At 47.7% G+C, this 20,418-nt stretch overlaps 1 protein-coding gene across 1 annotated transcript in view; it reads left to right on the top strand.

Annotated features, from left to right (window-relative positions):
- Positions 1 to 14,502, top strand: part of LOC116966928 (suppressor of cytokine signaling 1-like) — a 30,878-nt gene extending 16,376 nt beyond the window's left edge. Inside the window, exon 2 of the mRNA XM_033013310.1 lies at positions 12,733 to 14,502. Coding sequence (XP_032869201.1) covers positions 12,799 to 13,392 — 594 coding nt within the window. The 5' untranslated portion in view covers positions 12,733 to 12,798 and the 3' untranslated portion in view covers positions 13,393 to 14,502. The remainder of the gene's footprint in view (positions 1 to 12,732) is intronic.
- The last annotated feature ends 5,916 nt before the right edge of the window (positions 14,503 to 20,418 follow it).

Raw genomic sequence — 20,418 nt, 5'->3', positions numbered from 1 at the left:
GCCTCTATCCTACACACGAGGGACAATTTACCAAGGAAAGACACAAAATGCTGGAATAACTCAGCGGGTCGGGCAGCGTACCAGAGAACAAGGATCGGTGATATTTCAAGTTCTGATCTTTACATAGAAACATAGAAAATAGGTGCAGGAGTAGGCCATTGGGCCCTTCGAGCCTGCACCGCCATTCAATATGATCATGGCTGATCATCCAACTCAGTATCCCATCCCTGCCTTCTCTCCATACCCCCTGATCCCTTTAGCCACAAGGGCCACATCTAACTCCCTCTTAAATATAGCCAATGAACTGGCCTCAACTACCTTCTGTGGCAGAGAATTCCAGATTCACCACTCTCTGTGTAAAAAATGTTTTCTCATCTCGATCCTAACTTCCCTCTTATCCTTAAACTGTGACCCCTAGTTCTGGGCGTCCCCAACATCGGGAACAACCTTCCTGCATCTAGCCTGTCCAATCCCTTAAGAATTTTGTAAGTTTCTATAAGATCCCCACTCAATCTTCTACCCCTACCCCTACATTCAGAGGTATAACGTGGAAACAAGCCCCCCGGCCCACCGAGTCCGTGCCGACCAGCGATGGCCACCTACACTAGCACTATCCTACACACTAGGGACAATTTACAGTTTATTCTAACGTCAATTAACCGACAAACCTGCACGTCTTTGGAATGTGGGAGGAAACTGGAGCGCCCGGAGGAAACCTACGCAGGTCACAGGCAGAACGTGCAAACTCTGCGCAGGCAGAGAGCGTCCAAGGTCAGGATCAAACCTGGGTCTCTGGCGCTGTGAGGCAGCAGCTCTACCGCTGAGCCCCAGAGAATAGAGCCGTCTCCTAACCATGCTGTAAAATCCACACTCGCGTTCAGATCAGCTGGAACTTGTCAAGGGTTTTCAATGCCCCTTTATTTAATTATAGCCTCTCGTCATTTCCTGACAACCACGCCTCACTACAGTTCCTCCGTTCTTCCCTTTCATTTACTGGAAAGCAAAACAGGTTAAAGAAAGCTCCACTCTGAAAGTAAACAGTAACTTCATGAAACACTCAGCGGGTCAGCCAGCATCTGCGGAGAGAGAAACAGTTATTTGAGTTTTGGAGATACAACGTGGAAGCAGGCCCTTCGGCCCACCGAGTCTGTGCTGTACAAACAATAAGCCCATGCACTTGTTCTAACCTATTATAACCTATTTAAGAGGGAGTTACAGGTAGATGTGGCACTTGTGGCTAAAGGGATAAGGGGGTATGGAGAGAAGGCAGGTACAGGATACTGAGTTGGATGATCAGCCATGATCATATTGAATGGCATGCAGGTTCGAAGGGCCGAATGGCCTACTCCTGCACCTATTGTCTATGTTTCTATGTCAATGTCCCGTCATCAAGCAGTTCTGGTGAAGAGTCATTGACTTAAACCACTGGCTTTGTTCCCATCTCTGCAGACGATTCTCAACCTGCTGAGTTTTCCCAACACTGTCAGCTTTCCGTTTAAAATTGCATCATCTGCAGCCTTTTGGTTCAGTTTCAATCTAAAGAAATGGCTTCTGAATCAAGAGGACTTTTGTAAAATTATAGTTAGACTATCTGCAGTGTTTTTTTTTTGTACTTTTTTTAAAAATTGATATAAATATCTGGTCCAAGGGCCGTTATTTTCTTCATCACTATTTTTAAACCGCTTGGCCCGGATAGAATATTAATTTCCTTTGGGGAAAGATGCCATCCTTTAACCCTACTGCAAGCATTGACCTGAAGCATTCACTAGTGCTTTGCTCTCGGCAAATGCTAAATGTTTCCAGCTTATTTTGCTTCCTTTCAGAGTGCCGGCATCTTTCGTGTTTGCATGACGTATTTTATTGTGTTGGCCAGCAGTATCTTTAATCTGAAACTTAAGAATGGTTTCACTTTTTTCCCTATAAAACGCATAGTTTTCTTCTGTTGTTCTGAGCTTGTTGGCAGCACCTCGTGCTTTCTTCCTTTGAGATCAACGGGGTTGATTAAGTGCGAGCAAACAGCTGCTATCCAGTCTGAAGAAGGGTTTCGGCCCGAAACGTCGCCTATTTCCTTCGCTCCATAGATGCTGCTACACCCGCTGAATTTCCCCAGCAATTCTGTGTAGCTGTTATCCATTAATGGATTCATTTCACTGGCTGATTAAGGCCTGTCCCACCAGCATGCGACTCCATGCGGCAAGCGCGACCTAACGTGGTCGCTTGAGCCGTACGGCCACTTCGATCGCCGGAGCCGTATGGAGTTGTGGTCCCGACATCTCGCGGGGCTCCGAAAAACTGACCGTGTTCAAAAATTCCGCGCGGCAACGGCCTGCCGGCCCGCAGCCCACGCGACGGGCGTGCGCAGCATCTCGACGGCGTACGTCACGCGCGAACTTCCCGCGGACTTCGCTCGAACTTCACGTCACTCACTCGACCTCCGCGCGGTCCCCGCTTCTGGTTTGGTCGCGCTCGCCGCATGCAGGTCGCATGCTCGTGGGACCGGCCCTGTACGGGGATGACAGCGCCAGAGTGGAAGGGAGGTCGGTTTGTGTGACGGTCTGGGCTGCGTCCACAATTTGATGCAACTTATTGTGGTCGTGGATACAACCGTCTCTGCGTTCGGACGTATCTGTGGAGCGGACAGTTAACGCTCGAGGTTGATGTCCTATCTTCACATCTGAGAACAGCTGAATGCTCAGTTTAGTTTAGAGATACAGCACGGAAACAGGCCCTTCGGCCCACCGACTATGTGCTGACCAGCTCTCACCTCGTACACTAGCACTATCCTATACACTAGGGACAATTTACAATTTTTTTACCAAAGCCAATTAAACTACAAGCCTGTAAGTCTTTGGAGTGTGGGAGGAAACCTAAGCACCAACTCATTGCCACAGAAGGCTGTGGAGGCCATCAATGGATATTTTAAAGGCAGAGATTGATAGATTCTTGATTAGTACGTGTGTCATTATGGGGAGAAGGCAGGAACTGGAGCTATGCTCATGGTAGGGCCACCCATGGCGGTAAGGTCAAGGTGGAGGTCCCTGACAAAGAGCCAATCCAACCGAGGCCTCAATGTTGGAACAGGCGGAGGACGATGGCTGACCTTAGTGGAGCGTCACAACGGCTGGGAAGGCGGATGAAGGCTGCAGCAGAAAAGGGTCTCCGGTCATCTTGGACTCCATGCCACTGGATCCTGACCTAGATCTGTCAAGGACCATGTGGTGGCTGTCTGTGCACCAGTCTCCCCACGTTAAACAAAGTCACGCACAGGCGTCCTCCATGAGAGGACAGTCATCGTTTCGAATGACCGCTGAAGATTTCTGGAGATACTGCTGTTGAATAAAAACTGAGCTTTTGCTTGTTCTTTGAGTGGCATTAAAAGCCAGCAGGGTAGTTAGTTACCACTGCTTGCCTTCATTAATATTTATATCTCAATCAATGAAACCCTCACACATTGCTGTTTGTGGGAGGGAACTGACAGAAACTGTTGTGTTTCTTGAATTAAAACAAGGTTAACACTTGAAGTACTTCAACTGTATAATAATGAGAGCTCTCGAGACTTTCAAAAGATAATCTATCTTTTATCTAAAGTCTTTTCTATTCTTGGATATTTTTTAACTTATTAAATCTTTCTGGGATGCGCGCATCAGCTGCCAAAGCACCAATTAGTGCTGTCAGTAAGTTTTCTCGCTGATCCAACACAGGAGGGTCTTTAATAGAAACATAGAAACATAGAAAATAGGTGCAGGAGTAGGCCATTCGGCCCTTCGAGCCTGCACCGCCATTCGATATGATCATGGCTGATCATCCAACTCAGTATCCCATCCCTGCCTTCTCTCCATACCCCCTGATCCCTTTAGCCACAAGGGCCACATCTAACTCCCTCTTAAATATAGCCAATGAACTGTGGCCTCAACTACCTTCTGTGGCAGAGAATTCCACAGATTCACCACTCTCTGTGTAAAAAATGATTTTCTCATCTCGGTCCTAAAAGACTTCCCTCTTATCCTTAAACGGTGACCCCCTTGTTCTGGACTTCCCCAACATCGGGAATAATCTTCCTGCATCTAGCCTGTCCAACCCCTTAAGAATTTTGTAAGTTTCTATAAGATCCCCCCTCAATCTTCTGAATTCCAGCGAGTACAAGCCGAGTCTATCCAGTCTTTCTTCATATGAAAGTCCTGCCATCCCAGGAATCAGTCTGGTGAACCTTCTCTGTACTCCCTCTATGGCAAGAATGTCTTTCCTCAGATTAGGAGACCAAAACTGTACGCAATACTGCAGGTGTGTAGAAGACTATTAAAGATCCTCCTACGTGCTGTGCAGGGAGGAACTGCAGATGCTGGTTTACACCAAAGTTGGACACAAAATAGATAGACACTCAGCGGATCAGGCAGCATCTCCGGAGAAAGCGAATAGGTGACGTTTCAGGTCAAACCCCTTCTAAGTTCATGTTCATAAGTGATAGGAGCAGAATTAGGCCATTCGGCCCATCAAGGCTACTCTCCCATTCAATCCTGGCTGATCTAACTCTCCCCCTCAACCCTACTTGGGAGTAGAGATGAGTTTTTAGTCTCGACTTAAAGGAGTCGATGGAGGGGGCAGTTCTGATGGGAAGGGGGATGGTGCTGTTCCACAGTCTAGGAGCTGCAACCGCAAAGGTGCGGTCGCCCCTGAGCTTATGCCTAGACCGCGGGATGTTCAGCAACCCCAAGTCGGCCGATCTGAGGGACCTGGAGGTGGTGTGGTGGGTGAGCAGACTTTTAATGCAGGTGGGGGCAAGCCCGTTAAGGGCTTTGTAGACATAAAGGAGTAAGGAGACTGAAGAATAGAGGTCTCGACCCGAAACGTCACCCATTCCTTCTCTCCAGAGATGCTGCCTGTCCCGCTGAGTTACTCCAACATTTTGTACCTATCTTCGGTTTAAACCAGCAACTGCAGTTCCTTCCTACACATACTCCAGCTGTTTTGGATCTGTCTTCTGAGTTGAAAGAGAGCTTGGCCACGGATCAGATTCCAACTGTAGCTCAGACGCTTCCTCGGAGAATTGCCTTCCACTGTGAGCATGTGTTGTGTGAATGTGGCTTTAAATACTTCCGCTCGGAGATAAGCAAACTCGAAATCCATGATCTGTGTTACGTTGCTGGAGCTCAGTACAGTGTATTAGCCTGGATAGAGTGGATGTGGAGAGGGTGTTTCCACTAGTGGGAGAGTCTAGGACCAGAGGTCACAGACTCAGAATTAAAGCACGTTCCTTTAGGAAGATGAGGAGGAATTTCTTTAATCAGAGGGTGGTGTATCTGTGGAATTCTTTGCAACAGAAAGCTGTGGAGGCCAAGTCAATGGATATTTTTAAGAGAGATAGATAGATTGATAGAGATATGTTACCCAAAACGTTGCCTATTTCCTTCGCTCCAAAGATGCTGCTGCACCCGCTGAGTTTCTCCAGCACTTTTGTCTATCTTCGATTTTCCAGCATCTGCAGTTCCTTCTTAAACACTGTTGCTGAAGGTGCTCCTCAGGTTGACCAGGGTGTGTCATGGAGGGGGTGAGCTGTATTGTCCAGGATGCCCTGCAGTCTGAGGAGCGTCCTCCCCTCCAAGACCAACCCCCAGTGAATCCAACGTATTTCGTATCTTGTTGAATTAGTTAAGAGGGATGGGAAGTCTTTGAAAAGTTCCAGACGTTTTTACACTCAACGAAGAAGAGGCCACGGTTTAATGTGTCATCAGGAAAAATTCTGAATGAAATCTATAGAGGACAACTGCAGTGGATGAGAGTGGTGGCGCAGTGGTAGAGTTGCTGCCGCACAGCGCCAGAGATTCGAGTGCGATCTTGTCCGCAATTGCCACCTCTGCCCCTTCCTTCTTTGTTGTTTTATAATATGTTAAATGTATGTTTTTAGTGTTTTTGAACTTGTTTTATGTGGGGGGGGTGGGATGGGTGGGGTGGGGTTGGGGGAAGCGTTTTACCTCGACGGAGATGTGATTTTTTTTCCGTATCGTATCTCTGTCCGCACTGCGGCCTAACATCGAGGAGTTGGCGGCCTCTTGCTGGAGCCCGACCTCGGAAGCTCCAACCGCAGGTGCCCGCAGGACTTAACATCGTGGAGCTGGTGGTCCCTGTCGGGGATCGACCTCGGAGCCTGCGAACCATAACATCGTGGAGCTGGCGGTCCCCTGGTTAGTGACCGACTTCGGGAGCTCCAAGCCGCGGGAGCTTCGATCGCCCCAACTGCCGATGGTTCGACTGCCCAGACTGCGGAGAATGAAGAGGAAGAAGATTAGCCTTTATGTTAACTTTGGTCATATGGCTGTATGGTAATTTGAGTTTCACTGTACCTTAATTGGTACACGTGACAAGAAACAAACCTTTGAATCTTTGTCTGTACAGAGTTTATACAAGGATCATATAGAAACTTACAAAATTCTTAAGGGGTTGGACAGGCTAGATGCAGGAAGATTGTTCCCGATGTTGGGGAAGTCCAGAACAAGGGGTCACACAGTTTAAGGATAAGGGGGAAAATCTTTTGGGACCGAGATGAGAAAAACATTTTTCACACAGAGAGTGGTGAATCTGTGGAATTCTCTGCCACAGAAGGTAGTTGAGGCCACAGTTCATTGGCTATATTTAAGAGGGAGTTAGATGTGGCCCTTGTGGCTAAAGGGATCAGGGGGTATGGAGAGAAGGCAGGTACAGGATACTGAGTTGGATGATCAGCCATGATCATATCGAATGGCGGTGCAGGCTCGAAGGGCCGAATGGCCTACTCCTGCACCTATTTTCTATGTTTCTATACCTTCTCCCCGTGACCTGCGCGGGTTTTCTCTCCGGGATCACCGGTTTCCTCCCACGCTCCAAAGACGTACAGGTTTGGAGGTTAAATGGCTTGGCAGAATTGTAAATTGTTCCCAGTGTATGTCGGATGGTGTTAATGTGCGCGGATCGCTGATCGGGCGTGGGCCAAAGGGCCTGTTTCCGCGCTGTACCTCTGAACTAAACTAAACTAAACTTCCCATCTGGGACTTGAATATTTGCAGTTAATTGGATTATTTGTGCTGCCGATGAACCTATTCTGTTGTGCTGCTGCAAGTAAGAATTTCATTGTTCTATCTGGGACACGTGACAATAAAATACTCTTGACACTTGAACGTTCCCTCCTCCGCACTGACATTTAAGTGTACAAACTTGTACTGTACAAACAAGTCTCAGTTGCACGAGTACAGGGCCAATATTGTCCCCGTTTGTCCGTGCTGACTTGCAAACGGGTGTTCAAATTGGTCAAAAAGAAATAGTTAGTGTGAGAAATGCTGGCCTTACAATGGAGTAGGATGTGGTTTCAAGAGGAACTCTTTTAAAAGAAATAGACTTTTATATATATATATCTCTGCAGAAAGCAAAGCGCGAGAACTCATTGGGTTAGGCAGCATCTGTGGGGGGAAATGGACTGACAATGCTCAGGGTCGGAATTATTCTGACACATGTTTTAATTTGTACTTATATAAGGTACAGTGAAATCGAGTGTCACTGTTTCATTAATTGGTGCGTGTGACAATAAAATACTCTTTGAACCTTAAAGGGCCTGTCCCACTGTACGAAGTAATTCAAGAGTTCTCCTGAGTTCTCCCCCGATCCGAGCTCGTGTAATGTACGTAGCGGGTACGTAGGAGCTTGTGGATGTCACGTGGCGGCTCGTACGAGTAACGGTAGGTACTCGGGAAATCCGCTAAACTCGTGACGTTTTTACAACGCTGTGAAAAATGTCCACGGGTAAAAAAATATTTGTGATGAAAGAAATTGTCACTTTTTACTCGTATGAGCCGCTGCGTATATTACACGCGCTCGAATCAGGGGAGAACTCGGGAGGACTCTTGAATTACCTCGTACAGTGGGACAGGCCATTGACAAAGGATGAAGGGGACCTCATTGAAGCTTAACCTGGATAGTGAAAGGCCTGGATAGAGTTGATGTGGGGAGAATGTTTCCACTAGTGGGAGAGTCCAGGACCAGAGGTCGCAGCCTCCGAATAAAAGGACGTTCCTTTAGAAAGGATATGAGGAGGAATTTATTTAATCAGAGTGTGGTGAATCTGTGGAATTCATTGCCACAGAAGTGTGTGGAGGCCAGGTCAGTGGATAAGGCATAAGGCCGAGATAGATTTTTGGTTAGTACGGGTGTCAGGGGTTATGGGGAGAAGGCAGGAAAATAGGGTTGAGAGGGAAAGTTAGAATGACGGAGTAGACATGATGGGCCGAATGGCCTAATTCTGCTCCTATAACCTATGAACATATCATGGCTTTGATGATTTCTGATAACTCGAAAGTGCTTTACAGTCATTTAAGTAATTTTAAATGTTATGTACAATGTCAGGTGGCAGATAATTTGTGCTCTGCAAACTTTCACAAGCAGCTGTGAAATCAAGTAAGTAACATAGAAACATAGAAACATAGAAAATAGGTGCAGGAATAGGCCATTCGGCCCTTCGAGCCTGCACCGCCATTCAATATGATCATGGTTGATCATCCAACTCAGTATCCTGTACCTGCCTTCTCTCCATACCCTCTGATCCCCTTAGCCACAAGGGCCACATCTAACTCACTCTTAAATATAGCCAATGAACTGGCCTCGACTACCCTCTGTGGCAGAGAGTTCCAGAGATTCACCACTCTCTGTGTGAAAAAAGTTCTTCTCATCTCGGTTTTAAAGGATTTCCCCCTTATCCTTAAGCTGTGACCCCTTGTCCTGGACTTCCCCAACATCGGGAGCAATCTTCCTGCATCTAGCCTGTCCAACCCCTTAAGAATTTTATAAGTTTCTATAAGATCCCCTCTCAATCGCCTAAATTCTAGAGAGTATAAACCAAGTCTATCCAGTCTTTCTTCATAAGACAGTCCTGACATCCCAGGAATCAGTCTGGTGAACCTTCTCTGCACTCCCTCTATGGCAATAATGTCCTTCCTCAGATTTGGAGACCAAAACTGTACGCAATACTCCAGGTGTGGTCTCACCAAGACCCTGTACAACTGCAGTAGAACGTCCCTGCTCCTATACTCAAAACCTTTTGCTATGAAAGCTAACATACCATTCGCTTTCTTCACTGCCTGCTGCACCTGCATGCCTACTTTCAATGACTGGTGTACCATGACACCCAGGTCTCGCTGCATCTCCCCTTTTCCTAGTCGGCCACCATTTAGATAATAGTCTGCTTTCCTGTTTTTGCCACCAAAATGGATAACCTCACATTTATCCACATTATACTGCATCTGCCAAACATTTGCCCACTCACCCAGCCTATCCAAGTCACCTTGCAGTCTCCTAGCACCCTCCTCACAGCATCCTCCTCACAGTACCAGATGATTTATTTTAGGTAACTATTACGGAATAGGTCTCGCACAAAGGCACTAAGCCAACTCCCCTTCCCGTTTGGGAGAGGTGTAACAGAGCTTCCATTCACCAGAGAGGTGAGGTCAGTTTAAATATCTCAACGCAAACATCTCCTACCAGCGCAGTGAATGATGCAATGAAATGTTGTGTTGATTTTAGGTGTTCAGCTTTCTGAGGTGAGACTTAAACCAGGGGTGAGAGAGAGAGCACCGGGATCTGAGACAGTGTTGATAAACGTGAAGTAGGGCGGCATGGTGGAGCAGCGGGAGAGTCGCTGCCTTATGCCCCTGTCCCACTTAGGAAACCTGAACGGGAACCTCTGGAGACTTTGCGCCTCACCCAAGGTTTCCGTGCGGTTCCCGGAGGTTGCAGGTGGTTGCCGGAGGTTGCAGGTAGTGGAAGCAGGTAGGGAGACTGACAAAAACCTCCGGGAACCGCACGGAAACCTTGGGTGGGGCGCAAAGTCTCCAGAGGTTTCCGTTCAGGTCCCCTAAGTGGGACAGGGGTCATTACTCTGTACAGACAGCACCTGTAGTCAGGTACGAACCCGGGTCTCTGGTGCTGTAAGGCAGTGACTCTACCACTGCGCCACCATGCTGACCAACACCAGGTTACTCCAGCACTTTGTGTCCTTTTTAAGTTTGCAGTGTAAAAGCCATTAATACAGACAAAAATCAGTCTCCGTGAACTAAAGTAGTTAGCGGTAATTGAATTCAACAAACAGCACTGTCCACAGATCACCAGCACCTGTCCCACAATTGGAGACTACACAAGAGATATGGTCTGTAAACAAACATGACCATGAGACTCTGAACTGCAGCAACAGCATCTAATATTGATGGGCAATAAAACAATGTACTTAATATGAAGAAATCTGAAGAAATGCTGACGGGTGTGGTGTCAGAGGCAGATGTAGAATTCAAAACCTGCTCTTTAAGCTCCCCGAGGCAGAACTGTTTAGTTAGGAAGGAACTGCAGATGCTGGAAAATCGAAGGTAGACAAAAATGCTGTAGAAACTCAGCGGGTGCGGCAGCATCTATGGAGCGAAGGAAATAGGCAACGTTTCGGGCTGAAACACTTCTTCAGACTCTCCAGAGGTTTCCGTTCAGGTTTCCTAAGTGGGACAGGGGCATTACAGCGCTTGCAGAACCCGGAGACCACGGTTCGATCCCGACATTCTTGCTATTGAGGGAGAGCAGCGTAGGTTTACAAGGTTAATTCCCGGGATGGCGGGACTGTCATATGCTGAGAGAATGGAGCAGCTGGGCTTGTACACTCCGGAGTTTAGAAGGATGAGAGGAGATCTCATTGAAACATATAAGATTGTTAAGAGCTTGGACACGCTAGAGGCAGGAAACATGTTCCCCGATGTTGGGGGAGTCCAGAACCAGGGGCCACACACAGTTTAAGAATAAGGGGTAAGCCATTTAGAATGGAGACGAGGAAACACTTTTTCTCACAAAGAGAGTGGTGAGTCTGTGGAATTCTCTGCCTCACAGAGGGCGGTGGAAGCAGGTTTTCTGGATGCTTTCAAGAGAGAGCTAGATAGGGCTCTTAAAGATAGCGGACTCAGGGGATATGGGGAGAAGGCAGGAACGGGGTACTGATTGGGGTTGATCAGCCATGATCACATTGAATGGCGGTGCTGTGTCGAAGGGCCAAATGCCCTACTCCTGCACCTATTGTCTATTGTCTATGTTTCTATGTTTCTATGTGGGTCTTCAATTGTGTTTTTCGAGGCGTATCTCCAAACACTAATGTAAAGGGAATCTAGCGGTGTTGCGGGTGCTGTCTGTACTGAGTTTGTACGTTCTCCCCGTGACTGTGTCGGGGATCTTCGGTTTGTCCCACACTCCAAAGACGTACAGGTGTGTAGGTTTATTGGCTTGGTGTAGGTGTAAATTGTACCTAGTGTGTGTGGGATAGTGTTAGTGAGGATCGCTGGTCGGTGCGGTCTCGATGGGCCGAAGGGCCTGTTTCCGCGCTGTATCTCTAAACTGAAGAAAAAGAAGCAAAATGAGTCTCCTCTAACAATTAGTTTGAGTCTGAAGAAGGACTCAGAGCCGAGACAAATGCTCTGGAAATTGTGGAAGCGTGTGGCCTGAAGCGATGGTTTGCGTAGCGTGGACAGCAGGAAACGTGGAAGGCGCAGGGCGGTTTTGTTGCGAGCTGCACTCTGAGGGTTTTCAGAAGCCGTTCTGGATGTCGACGTGCAATATTGCAATTTGTATTTCCGTGGCTTTGACCGCTCGGTATCTGAGACGTCAGGGCGGGAGTATACTGGCAGCGCAGTCCGAAAATACGATAAGATTAAAAACACATTTTAAATGCCTCTCGGATAACGCTATCTCTGTGGACCAGTCAAAACTTGGGAGTTTAAAAATATGTATTTAACAATGTCATGCTCCATGCTGTGTAGGAAGGAACTGCAGTTGTTGGTTTACACTGAAGATCGACAAAAACTACCGCTCCGCCACCGTGCCCAATATTTGCCTCCAAAGTGAAAGGTGGGATTAGATTCGTCATCAATAGACACAAAGTGCTGGAGTAACACAGCGGGTCAGGCAGCATCTCTGGAGGAATAGGATGGGTGACGTTTCGGGTCGGGACCCTTCTTCAAACCCGTGGTCTTTTACATGAGCGTAGATTACATGAGTTAAAAGATTGTTCCCGATGTTGGGGAAGTCCAGAACTAGGGGTCACAGTTTAAGGATAAATTAAATTAAATTTCTTTATTTATATAGCACATTTTTAGTCAACTTGCATTGACCCCAAAGTGCTTCACATAATTACATTCACACACACAGGCAAAGATGGGTGAAGTGTCTTGCCCAAGGACACAACGACAGTATGCACTCCAAGCGGGATTCGAACCGGCTACCTTCCGATTGCCAGCCGAACACTTAGCCCATTGTGCCATCTGTCGATAAGAGGGAAGTCTTTTAGGACCGAGATGAGAAAATCATTTTTCACACAGAGAGTGGTGAATCTGTGGATATCTCTGCCACAGAAGGTAGTTGAGGCCACAGTTCATTGGCTATATTTAAGAGGGAGTTAGATGTGGCCCTTGTGGCTAAAGGGATCAGGGGGTATGGAGAGAAGGCAGGGATGGGATACTGAGTTGGATGATCAGCCATGATCATATCGAATGGCGGTGCAGGCTCGAAGGGCCGAATGGCCTACTCCTGCACCAATTTTCTATGTTTCTATGTTCTGTCAAGCTGACCATTTAACATTTTGTACGGTGAGGTTTACGTCTGGCTTGGTGAGGGTTCCACCCTGACCAATGAATTCAGAAGTTTGGTAACACTTTGGTAACACTGTCCTCTTTGCCTCCCACCCACACACAGGACGTTTACCGAGACAGAGACAGAGGTTGAGGATGGGACCTCTGTGGAGCTGGTGGTGTCTGTGAGATGGTCGGAGGGAGGTCTCACCTGGTTGCCCCGGCAAGCGTGCGACGGTCTGGCCCGCCCCGCCACCAGAGCCCCCCACCGGAGCCCCCCACCTGCTTCCGCATCTTCCACGACGAGGAGTGGGTGGTGGTGGAGCGGAGCCTGCGTGTGCTGGAGGAGAGCGGCTTCTACTGGGGGCCGCTGCCCGTGGACAAGGCCCACGCCCTGCTGGAAGCCCAGCCTGTGGGCACCTTCCTGGTCCGGGACAGCACCCAGTCCAACCACCTGTTCAGCCTCAGCGTCCGCGCCCGCAGAGGGCCCGTCAGCATGCGGGTGCAGTTCAAGAGGGAGCTCTTCTGGTTCGACAACGCCCACTTTGACTGCATGGTGAAGCTGCTGGAACACTGCGTGGACTGCAGCCGCGGGCAGCCCTTCGTGTTCGACGGGGGCGACGCCATCGTCTTCACCTCGCCGCTGCGGAGAGACCCCATGCCCAAACTGCAGCAACTGTGCAGGAGGAACATCATCCGCCACTTTGGGAGGGATGGCGTGGCCAAACTTCCTCTGGTGCCCAGTCTCCAGAAGTACATCCAGGAGTTTCCATTCAAGATATAACTCGGATGAAGAGCACAAGGGTGAAGTAAGTCTTTTTCTCTTGTTATGGCGGATGAACCAGTTCATCGTGACTACTGTCCAAGCACAGCGGAGGCGAGCTGAAGATCAGGGCATCTTCAGATGAAGATTAAGGCATCTTCAAATGAAGACCAAGGCATCTTCAAATGAAGATCTGGGCATCTCGTGCTCAGTCCGCCCCAATGGGCTATCGAAGGGGAGCGAGCGCTGAGTGCTACGGATTGCGGGCGACATGGAGCCAGGAGTCGGGACCCTTTCGCAAACGTGCGGCTTTGAGTCGACACGCTCCACGATAAAAGAGACACTCACCGGGAGAACAAGGGCACAAACGAGAGAGAAATTAGTGTCTCCGGCCAATTCTGTCACGCAAATCATTGCCATGCAAGGCCGTGCTTTTCGAGGTTCCACCTGAAGCTGAAACAGCCTGAAACATAATTCCGCTAAATATTCGAATGATTTAAAATAATATATTTTGATACATCGTTTTGAAGATGTAAAATTCAAACCGCTGCGGTGAGAAGCGGCAAATGAGTAACCATGATGATCAGAACAAAGTTGTGAGGAGAGATATGAATGGATATGGATTACTTTATTGTCATAGGTGATAAGGCACAGTGAAATTCTTTGCAAGGTATGCAAATAGTCGCTACATAAAGGACGCTGACAAAAGTTACAAAGTACCTCCACCATCTCCTCCATTGTTGCTCCCCCCCCCCCCCCACCTCATGGCCGTCTCCCCAGGCAAGGTCCTCCATTATTCATTGTTCTTCCCCCCTCCTTTCACGATGGTCCCCTCTTCGACCGCAGACCATACCGGCTTGGAGCGGGGATGTTAAGTTTTGAACAGGGGATGCTGAGGGGAATCTTAAATCTAAGTCCATAAAGGTACAAGGAGCCTCGATAGAACAAACAAGAGCCTGCTTCGCTGGGTCGAGGTTCAATTCAGAGCAGGCACAAGTTTAAAGCTTGAAGTAAGCAATAGACAATAGGTGCAGGAGTAGGCCATTCGGCCCTTCGAGCCAGCACCGCCATTCAATGTGATCATGGCTGATCAGCCCCAATCAGTACCCCATTCCTGCCTTCTCCCCATATCCCCTGACTCCGCTATTTTTAAGAGCCCTATCTAGCTCTCTCTTGAAAGCATCCAGAGAACCTGCCTCCACCGCCCTCTGAGGCAGAGAATTCCACAGACTCACCACTCTCTGTGAGGAAAAGTGTTTCCTCGTCTCCGTTCTAAATGGCTTACCCCTTATTCTTAAACTGTGTGTGGCCCCTGGTTCTGGACTCCCCCAACATCGGGAACATGTTTCCTGCCTCTAGCGTGTCCAAGCCCTTAACAATCTTATTCGGTAGGTTAGAGGGAAGAGAAGGAAAACATATGTTCACCGGGTGGATGGGTGTCTGGAACTCACCGCTTGAAGGGGCGATGGAGGAAACACTCGATACATTTCAAATAAAATATACACCAGAATACTTACTCCGATCTGTGAGCTGCAGGACTTGGAGTCACAGATGGGGTTGAGATAGGTAGGCACGATGGGCCGATTTGCCTTCACCTGGGCAGCACAGTGGTGTAGCGGTAGAGTTGTCGCCTCACCGTGCCAGAGACCCAGGTTCGATTCTGCCCACGGGCACTGTCTATATGGAGTTTGCACGTTCTCCCTGTGACCAGCATGGCTTCCCCCAGTTTCCTCCCACACTCCAAAGACGTACAGGTTTGTAGGTCAATTGGCTTGGTATCAAATTGTCCCTAGTGTGTGTAGGATAGTGTAAGAGTGCGGGGATTGCTGGTCAGCGCGGACTCGGTGGGCCGAAGGGCCTGTTTCCGCTCAGTATCTTTAAACTAAACTAAACTAAAAAGTATTACAACCAATGTGTAGGAAGGAACTGCAGATGCTGCATTACACCAAGATAGATTAGGATAGATTCTTGATTAGTACAGGTGTCTGAGGTTATGGGGAGAAGGCAGGAGACTGGATTTAGGAGGGAGAGATGATCAGCCATGATTGAATGGCGGAGTAGACTTGATGGGCCGAATGGCCTAATTCTGCTCCTATTACTTATGATCTTATGATCGGCACCGAAAATAGACACAAAAAGCTGGAGTAACTCAGCGGGTCAGGCAGCATCTCTGGAGAAAAGGAATGGGTGGCGTTTCGGGACTCGTCCACTGTGATCAAGATAACACAGTCCAGCTGAGAGAAGTACTCACATTGAATGTAAACTCTGGAAAATGACCGCGAGCTTGGCTCGTTAGAACATTTAATCGTAATACTTATTTTATGTTCTTCTAGTTATATTTCTTAAGAAAGTTCGTATGCCAACTGTTGATGCAAAGTTATTGGGAGGAACAAAACCCCGATTAAAATCTACGATCTTAGCTAATTCTATTCTAATTTATTGATTATTGTCAATCTGAATTGTAAGGCATTAAATTTTCCAATTTCCTTGCTAAACCTGAAAATCGACACAAAAAGCTGGAGTAACTCAGCGGGCCAGGCAGCATAGAAACATAGAAACATAGAAAATAGGTGCAGGAGGAGGCCATTCGGCCCTTCGAGCCAGCACCGCCATTCATTGAGATCATGGCTGATCGTCCCCTATCAATAACCCGTGCCTGCCTTCTCCCCATATACCTTGACTCCACTAGCCCCTAGAGCTCTATCTAACTCTCCCTTAAATCCATCCAGTGACTTGGCCTCCACTGCCCTCTGTGGCAGGGAAATCCATAAATTCACAACTCTCTGGGAGAAAAAGTTTTTTTCTCACCTCAGTCTTAAATGACCTCCCCTTTATTCCAAGACTGTGTGGCCCCTGGTTCTGGACTCGCCCAACATTTTTCCTGCATCTAGCTTGTCCAGTGCATCTCTGGGGAGAAGGAACGGGTGACGTTTCGGGTCGAGACCATTCGGGTCGAGAAAGACAATGCAATGATTACAATCGAGCCATTTACAGTGTATAGATAAACAATAAGGGAATAACGTTTAGTGCAAGGTAAAGCCAGCAAAGTCCACTCAAGGATAGTCTGAGGATCACCAAAGCAGTAGACGGTAGTTCAGCACTGGGCTCTCTGGTTGTGGTGGGATGATGTGCTGTCTTCCAGGATACCTGGCGTTAGGGAAGTGCATGGATCATGGGGACACAGCAGTGAATGCTCATCAACTCATCAACAGGCACTGAAGGAAGTGGGTCTCTGATGTGACCAGTATGACTGAAGCCTTCATTCTTTCTGAGAGTGGTATTCACTCATTGTTTGCTAACTGGAATCTATTTTGCAACCACAAGTTTTTTGGGGTTTGGGTTTGAACCTCTTTGGTGACCCTCGGACTATCCTTGATTGGACTTTCGAAGGGAGACAAAAGTGCTGGAGAAACTCAGCGGGTGCAGCAGCATCTATGGAACGAAGGAAATACAACCGTAGATCACCATATTTGGGACGACAGATGGCACAATGGGCTAAGTGTTCGGCTGGCAGCCGGAAGGTAGCCGGTTCGAATCCCGCTTGGAGTGCATACTGTCGTTGTGTCCTTGGGCAAGACACTTCACCCACCTTTGCCTGTGTGTGAATGTGTGTGAATGTGTGTGAGTGATTGGTGGTGGTCGGAGGGGCCGTAGGCGCAGATTGGCAGCCACGCTTCCGTCAGTCTGCCCCAGGGCAGCTGTGGCTACAGAAGTAGCTTACCACCACCGAGTGTGACTGAGGAGTGAATGAATAATGTGATGTAAAGCGCCTTGAGTATTAGAAAGGCGCTATATAAAATCCCATCCATTATTATTATTATTACCATATCACCATAGATGCTGCTGCACCCGCTGGGTTTCTCCAGCACTTTTGTCTACCTTCGATTTTCCAGCACCTGCAGTTCCTTCTTGATACAATGATACAATTTATTTGTTGTCATTTGAACCTCATTGAGGTTCAAACGAAATTTGGTTTCTGCAGTCCTACACACAAGTAGAAGAACCAAGACACAACACAATTTACACGAACATCCATCACAGTGAATCTCCTCCTCACTGTGATGGAAGGCAAAGTCTTGTCTCTCCCCTGCTCTCCCCATTCTCCTCCCGATGTCAGAGTCAAAGCCCCCGGCGGGCGATGGTAAATAAGTCTTAGACCCTTGATTGGACTTTGCTGGCTTCACCTTGCACTAAACGTTAACCCCTTATCATGTATCTATACATTGTCAATGGCTCGATTGTAACCATGTATTGTCTTTTCGCTCTTTGGACCAAAGAAGGGTCTTGACCCAAAATTGTCACCCATTCCCTCTCTCCAGAGGTGCTGAGTTACTCCAGCGCTTTGTATCTTATCTTCTAGATGTTGATCATGTTCTTGGTGACATGCCTGGAAATGTTTCCTGTTTGCTTGATAGATTTCCATTTTGCACTGTTCATTTTAACTGTTCCGTTTACATGTACAGAATATTTATTGTCGAACCAAATAAATGTATTTGTATTAATTATGCACTTGAGGCTGCGCATTGATGTTTGTGTTACCCACCCACAGCAGGGTTTTGAAACAAGGAACCGCAGGTGCTGGTAAATATGCAAAGTGCTGGAGTAATCAGCAGATCAGGCAGCATCTCTGGAGAACTTGGATGATCCATGTTTAGTTTGGTTTAGAGATACAGCAGAAACAGGCCCACCGGCCCACCAGGTCCGCGCCTTCCAGCGATTCCCGCACCCTCACACTTTTCCTACACTTTTCCGATGTTGGGGAAGTCCAGAACAAGGGGTCACAGTTTAAGGATAAGGGGGAAATTCTGCACGGTCCCAGGATGGAGAGAAGGAATGGGTGACGTTTCGGGTCGAGACCCTTCTTCAGACTGTTGACGGGACAGAGACAGAGATAGAGTTGGTAAGACTGGGGGGGAGAACTGGGAAGGAGGAGGGGATGGAGAGAGAGGGAAAGATTGAAGTTAGAGAATAATTGGTTTGGTGTAAATGTAATATTGTCCCTAGTGTGAGTGGGCTAGTTTTACATAGAAACATAGAAATTAGGTGCAGGAGTAGGCCATTCGGCCCTTCGAGCCTGCACCGCCATTCAATATGATCATGGCTGATCATCCAACTCAGTATCCCGTACCTGCCTTCTCTCCATACCCTCTGATCCCCTTAGCCACAAGGGCCACATCTAACTCCCTCTTAAATATAGCCAATGAACTGGCCTCGACTACCCTCTGTGGCAGAGAGTTCCAGAGATTCACCACTCTCTGTGTGAAAAAAGTTCTTCTCATCTCGGTTTTAAAGGATTTCCCCCTTATCCTTAAGCTGTGAACCCTTGTCCTGGACTTCCCCAACATCGGGAGCAATCTTCCTGCATCTAGCCTGTCCAACCCCTTAAGAATTTTGTAAGTTTCTATAAGATCCCCTCTCAATCTCCTAAATTCTAGAGAGTATAAACCAAGTCTATCCAGTCTTTCTTCATAAGACAGTCCTGACATCCCAGGAATCAGTCTGGTGAACCTTCTCTGCACTCCCTCTATGGCAATAATGTCCTTCCTCAGATTTGGAGACCAAAACTGTACGCAATACTCCAGGTGTGGTCTCACCAAGACCCTGTACAACTGCAGTAGAACCTCCCTGCTCCTATACTCAAATCCTTTTGCTATGAAAGCTAACATACTATTCGCTTTCTTCACTGCCTGCTGCACCTGCATGCCCACTTTCAATGACTGGTGTACCATGAGACCCAGGTCTCGCTGCATCTCCCCTTTTCCTAGTCGGCCACCATTTAGATAATAATTTTGTGCGGGGATCGCTGGTCGGCGTGGACCCGATGGGCCGAAGGGCCTGCTTCCGCGATGTATCTCTAAACAAAACAAATCTAAACTAAAAATAAATCACTATTCAGAATGTCACAAGCCATTCATAGAATCATTGTGAAAGATTGAAATGGAAATGGAGTCACATAGCTCTGGAACTGATCCTTCAGCCCATTGAAAGATCATACATGATTACACTCAAGCCATCCACAGTGCACAGATACATGATAAAAGGAATAACGTGAATTAAGTTTAGTGCAAGATAAAGTCCAGTAAAGTCCGATCAAACGTATTCCGATAAGTAGGTAAGTTTATTGGCCAAGTATTCACATACAAGGAATTTGCCTTGGTGCTCCGCCCACAGGTAACAACATGACATACAGCATATACACCCTCCAATGAGGTAGATAGTAGTTCAGCACTGCTCTCTGGTTGTGGTAGGATGGTTCAGTTGCCTGATAACAGCCGGGAAGAAACTGACCCTGAATCTGTAGGCGTGTGTTCGTTTTCACACTTCTGTACCTCTTGCCCGATGGGAGAGGAGAGAAGAGGGAGTGGCCGGGGTGTGACCCGTCCTTGATTATGCTGCTGGCCTTGGAGGGAATGGACAGGCGATGTTTTAGGTCAGGGTCGTTCTTTAGACCCATCAGTCTGAAAAAGGGTCCCGATCCTTAGAAGATTGAGGGGGGATCTTATGGAAACTTACAAAATTCTTAAGGGGTTGGACAGGCTAGATGCAGGAAGATTATTCCCGATGTTGGGGAAGTCCAGAACTAGGGGGTCACAGTTTAAGAATAAGAGGGAAGTATTTTAGGACCGAGATGAGAAAATCAATTTTTACACAGAGAGTGGTGAATCTGTGGAATTCTCTGCCACAGAAGGTAGTTGAGGCCAGTTCATTGGCTATATTTAAGAGGGAGTTGGATGTGGCCCTTGTGGATAAAGGGATCAGGGGGTATGGAGAGAAGGCAGGGATGGGATACTGAGTTGGATGATCAGCCATGACCATATTGAATGGCGGTACAGGCTCGAAGGGCCGAATGATCTGCACCTATTTTCTATGTTTCTATGATCCGAAATGCTGCCTGTCCATAGATTTATGTCCTCTGGGTAGGAGAGCCTTTGAGATTTGGCAGACTCTGCCCAGATGGATAAACTTTGATAAACAATTGAAGGAGAATGTAATATGAGGAAAGAATAGAGAACAGGAACAACATGGATTGCTTGAGAAGAACCAAAG

Source organism: Amblyraja radiata, chromosome 38, assembly GCF_010909765.2.
Source record: "Amblyraja radiata isolate CabotCenter1 chromosome 38, sAmbRad1.1.pri, whole genome shotgun sequence".
Classification (NCBI taxonomy): Eukaryota; Metazoa; Chordata; class Chondrichthyes; order Rajiformes; family Rajidae; genus Amblyraja; species Amblyraja radiata.
The sequence above is the reverse complement of the archived record's forward strand: the minus strand, read 5'-3'. Positions and strand labels throughout refer to the sequence as shown.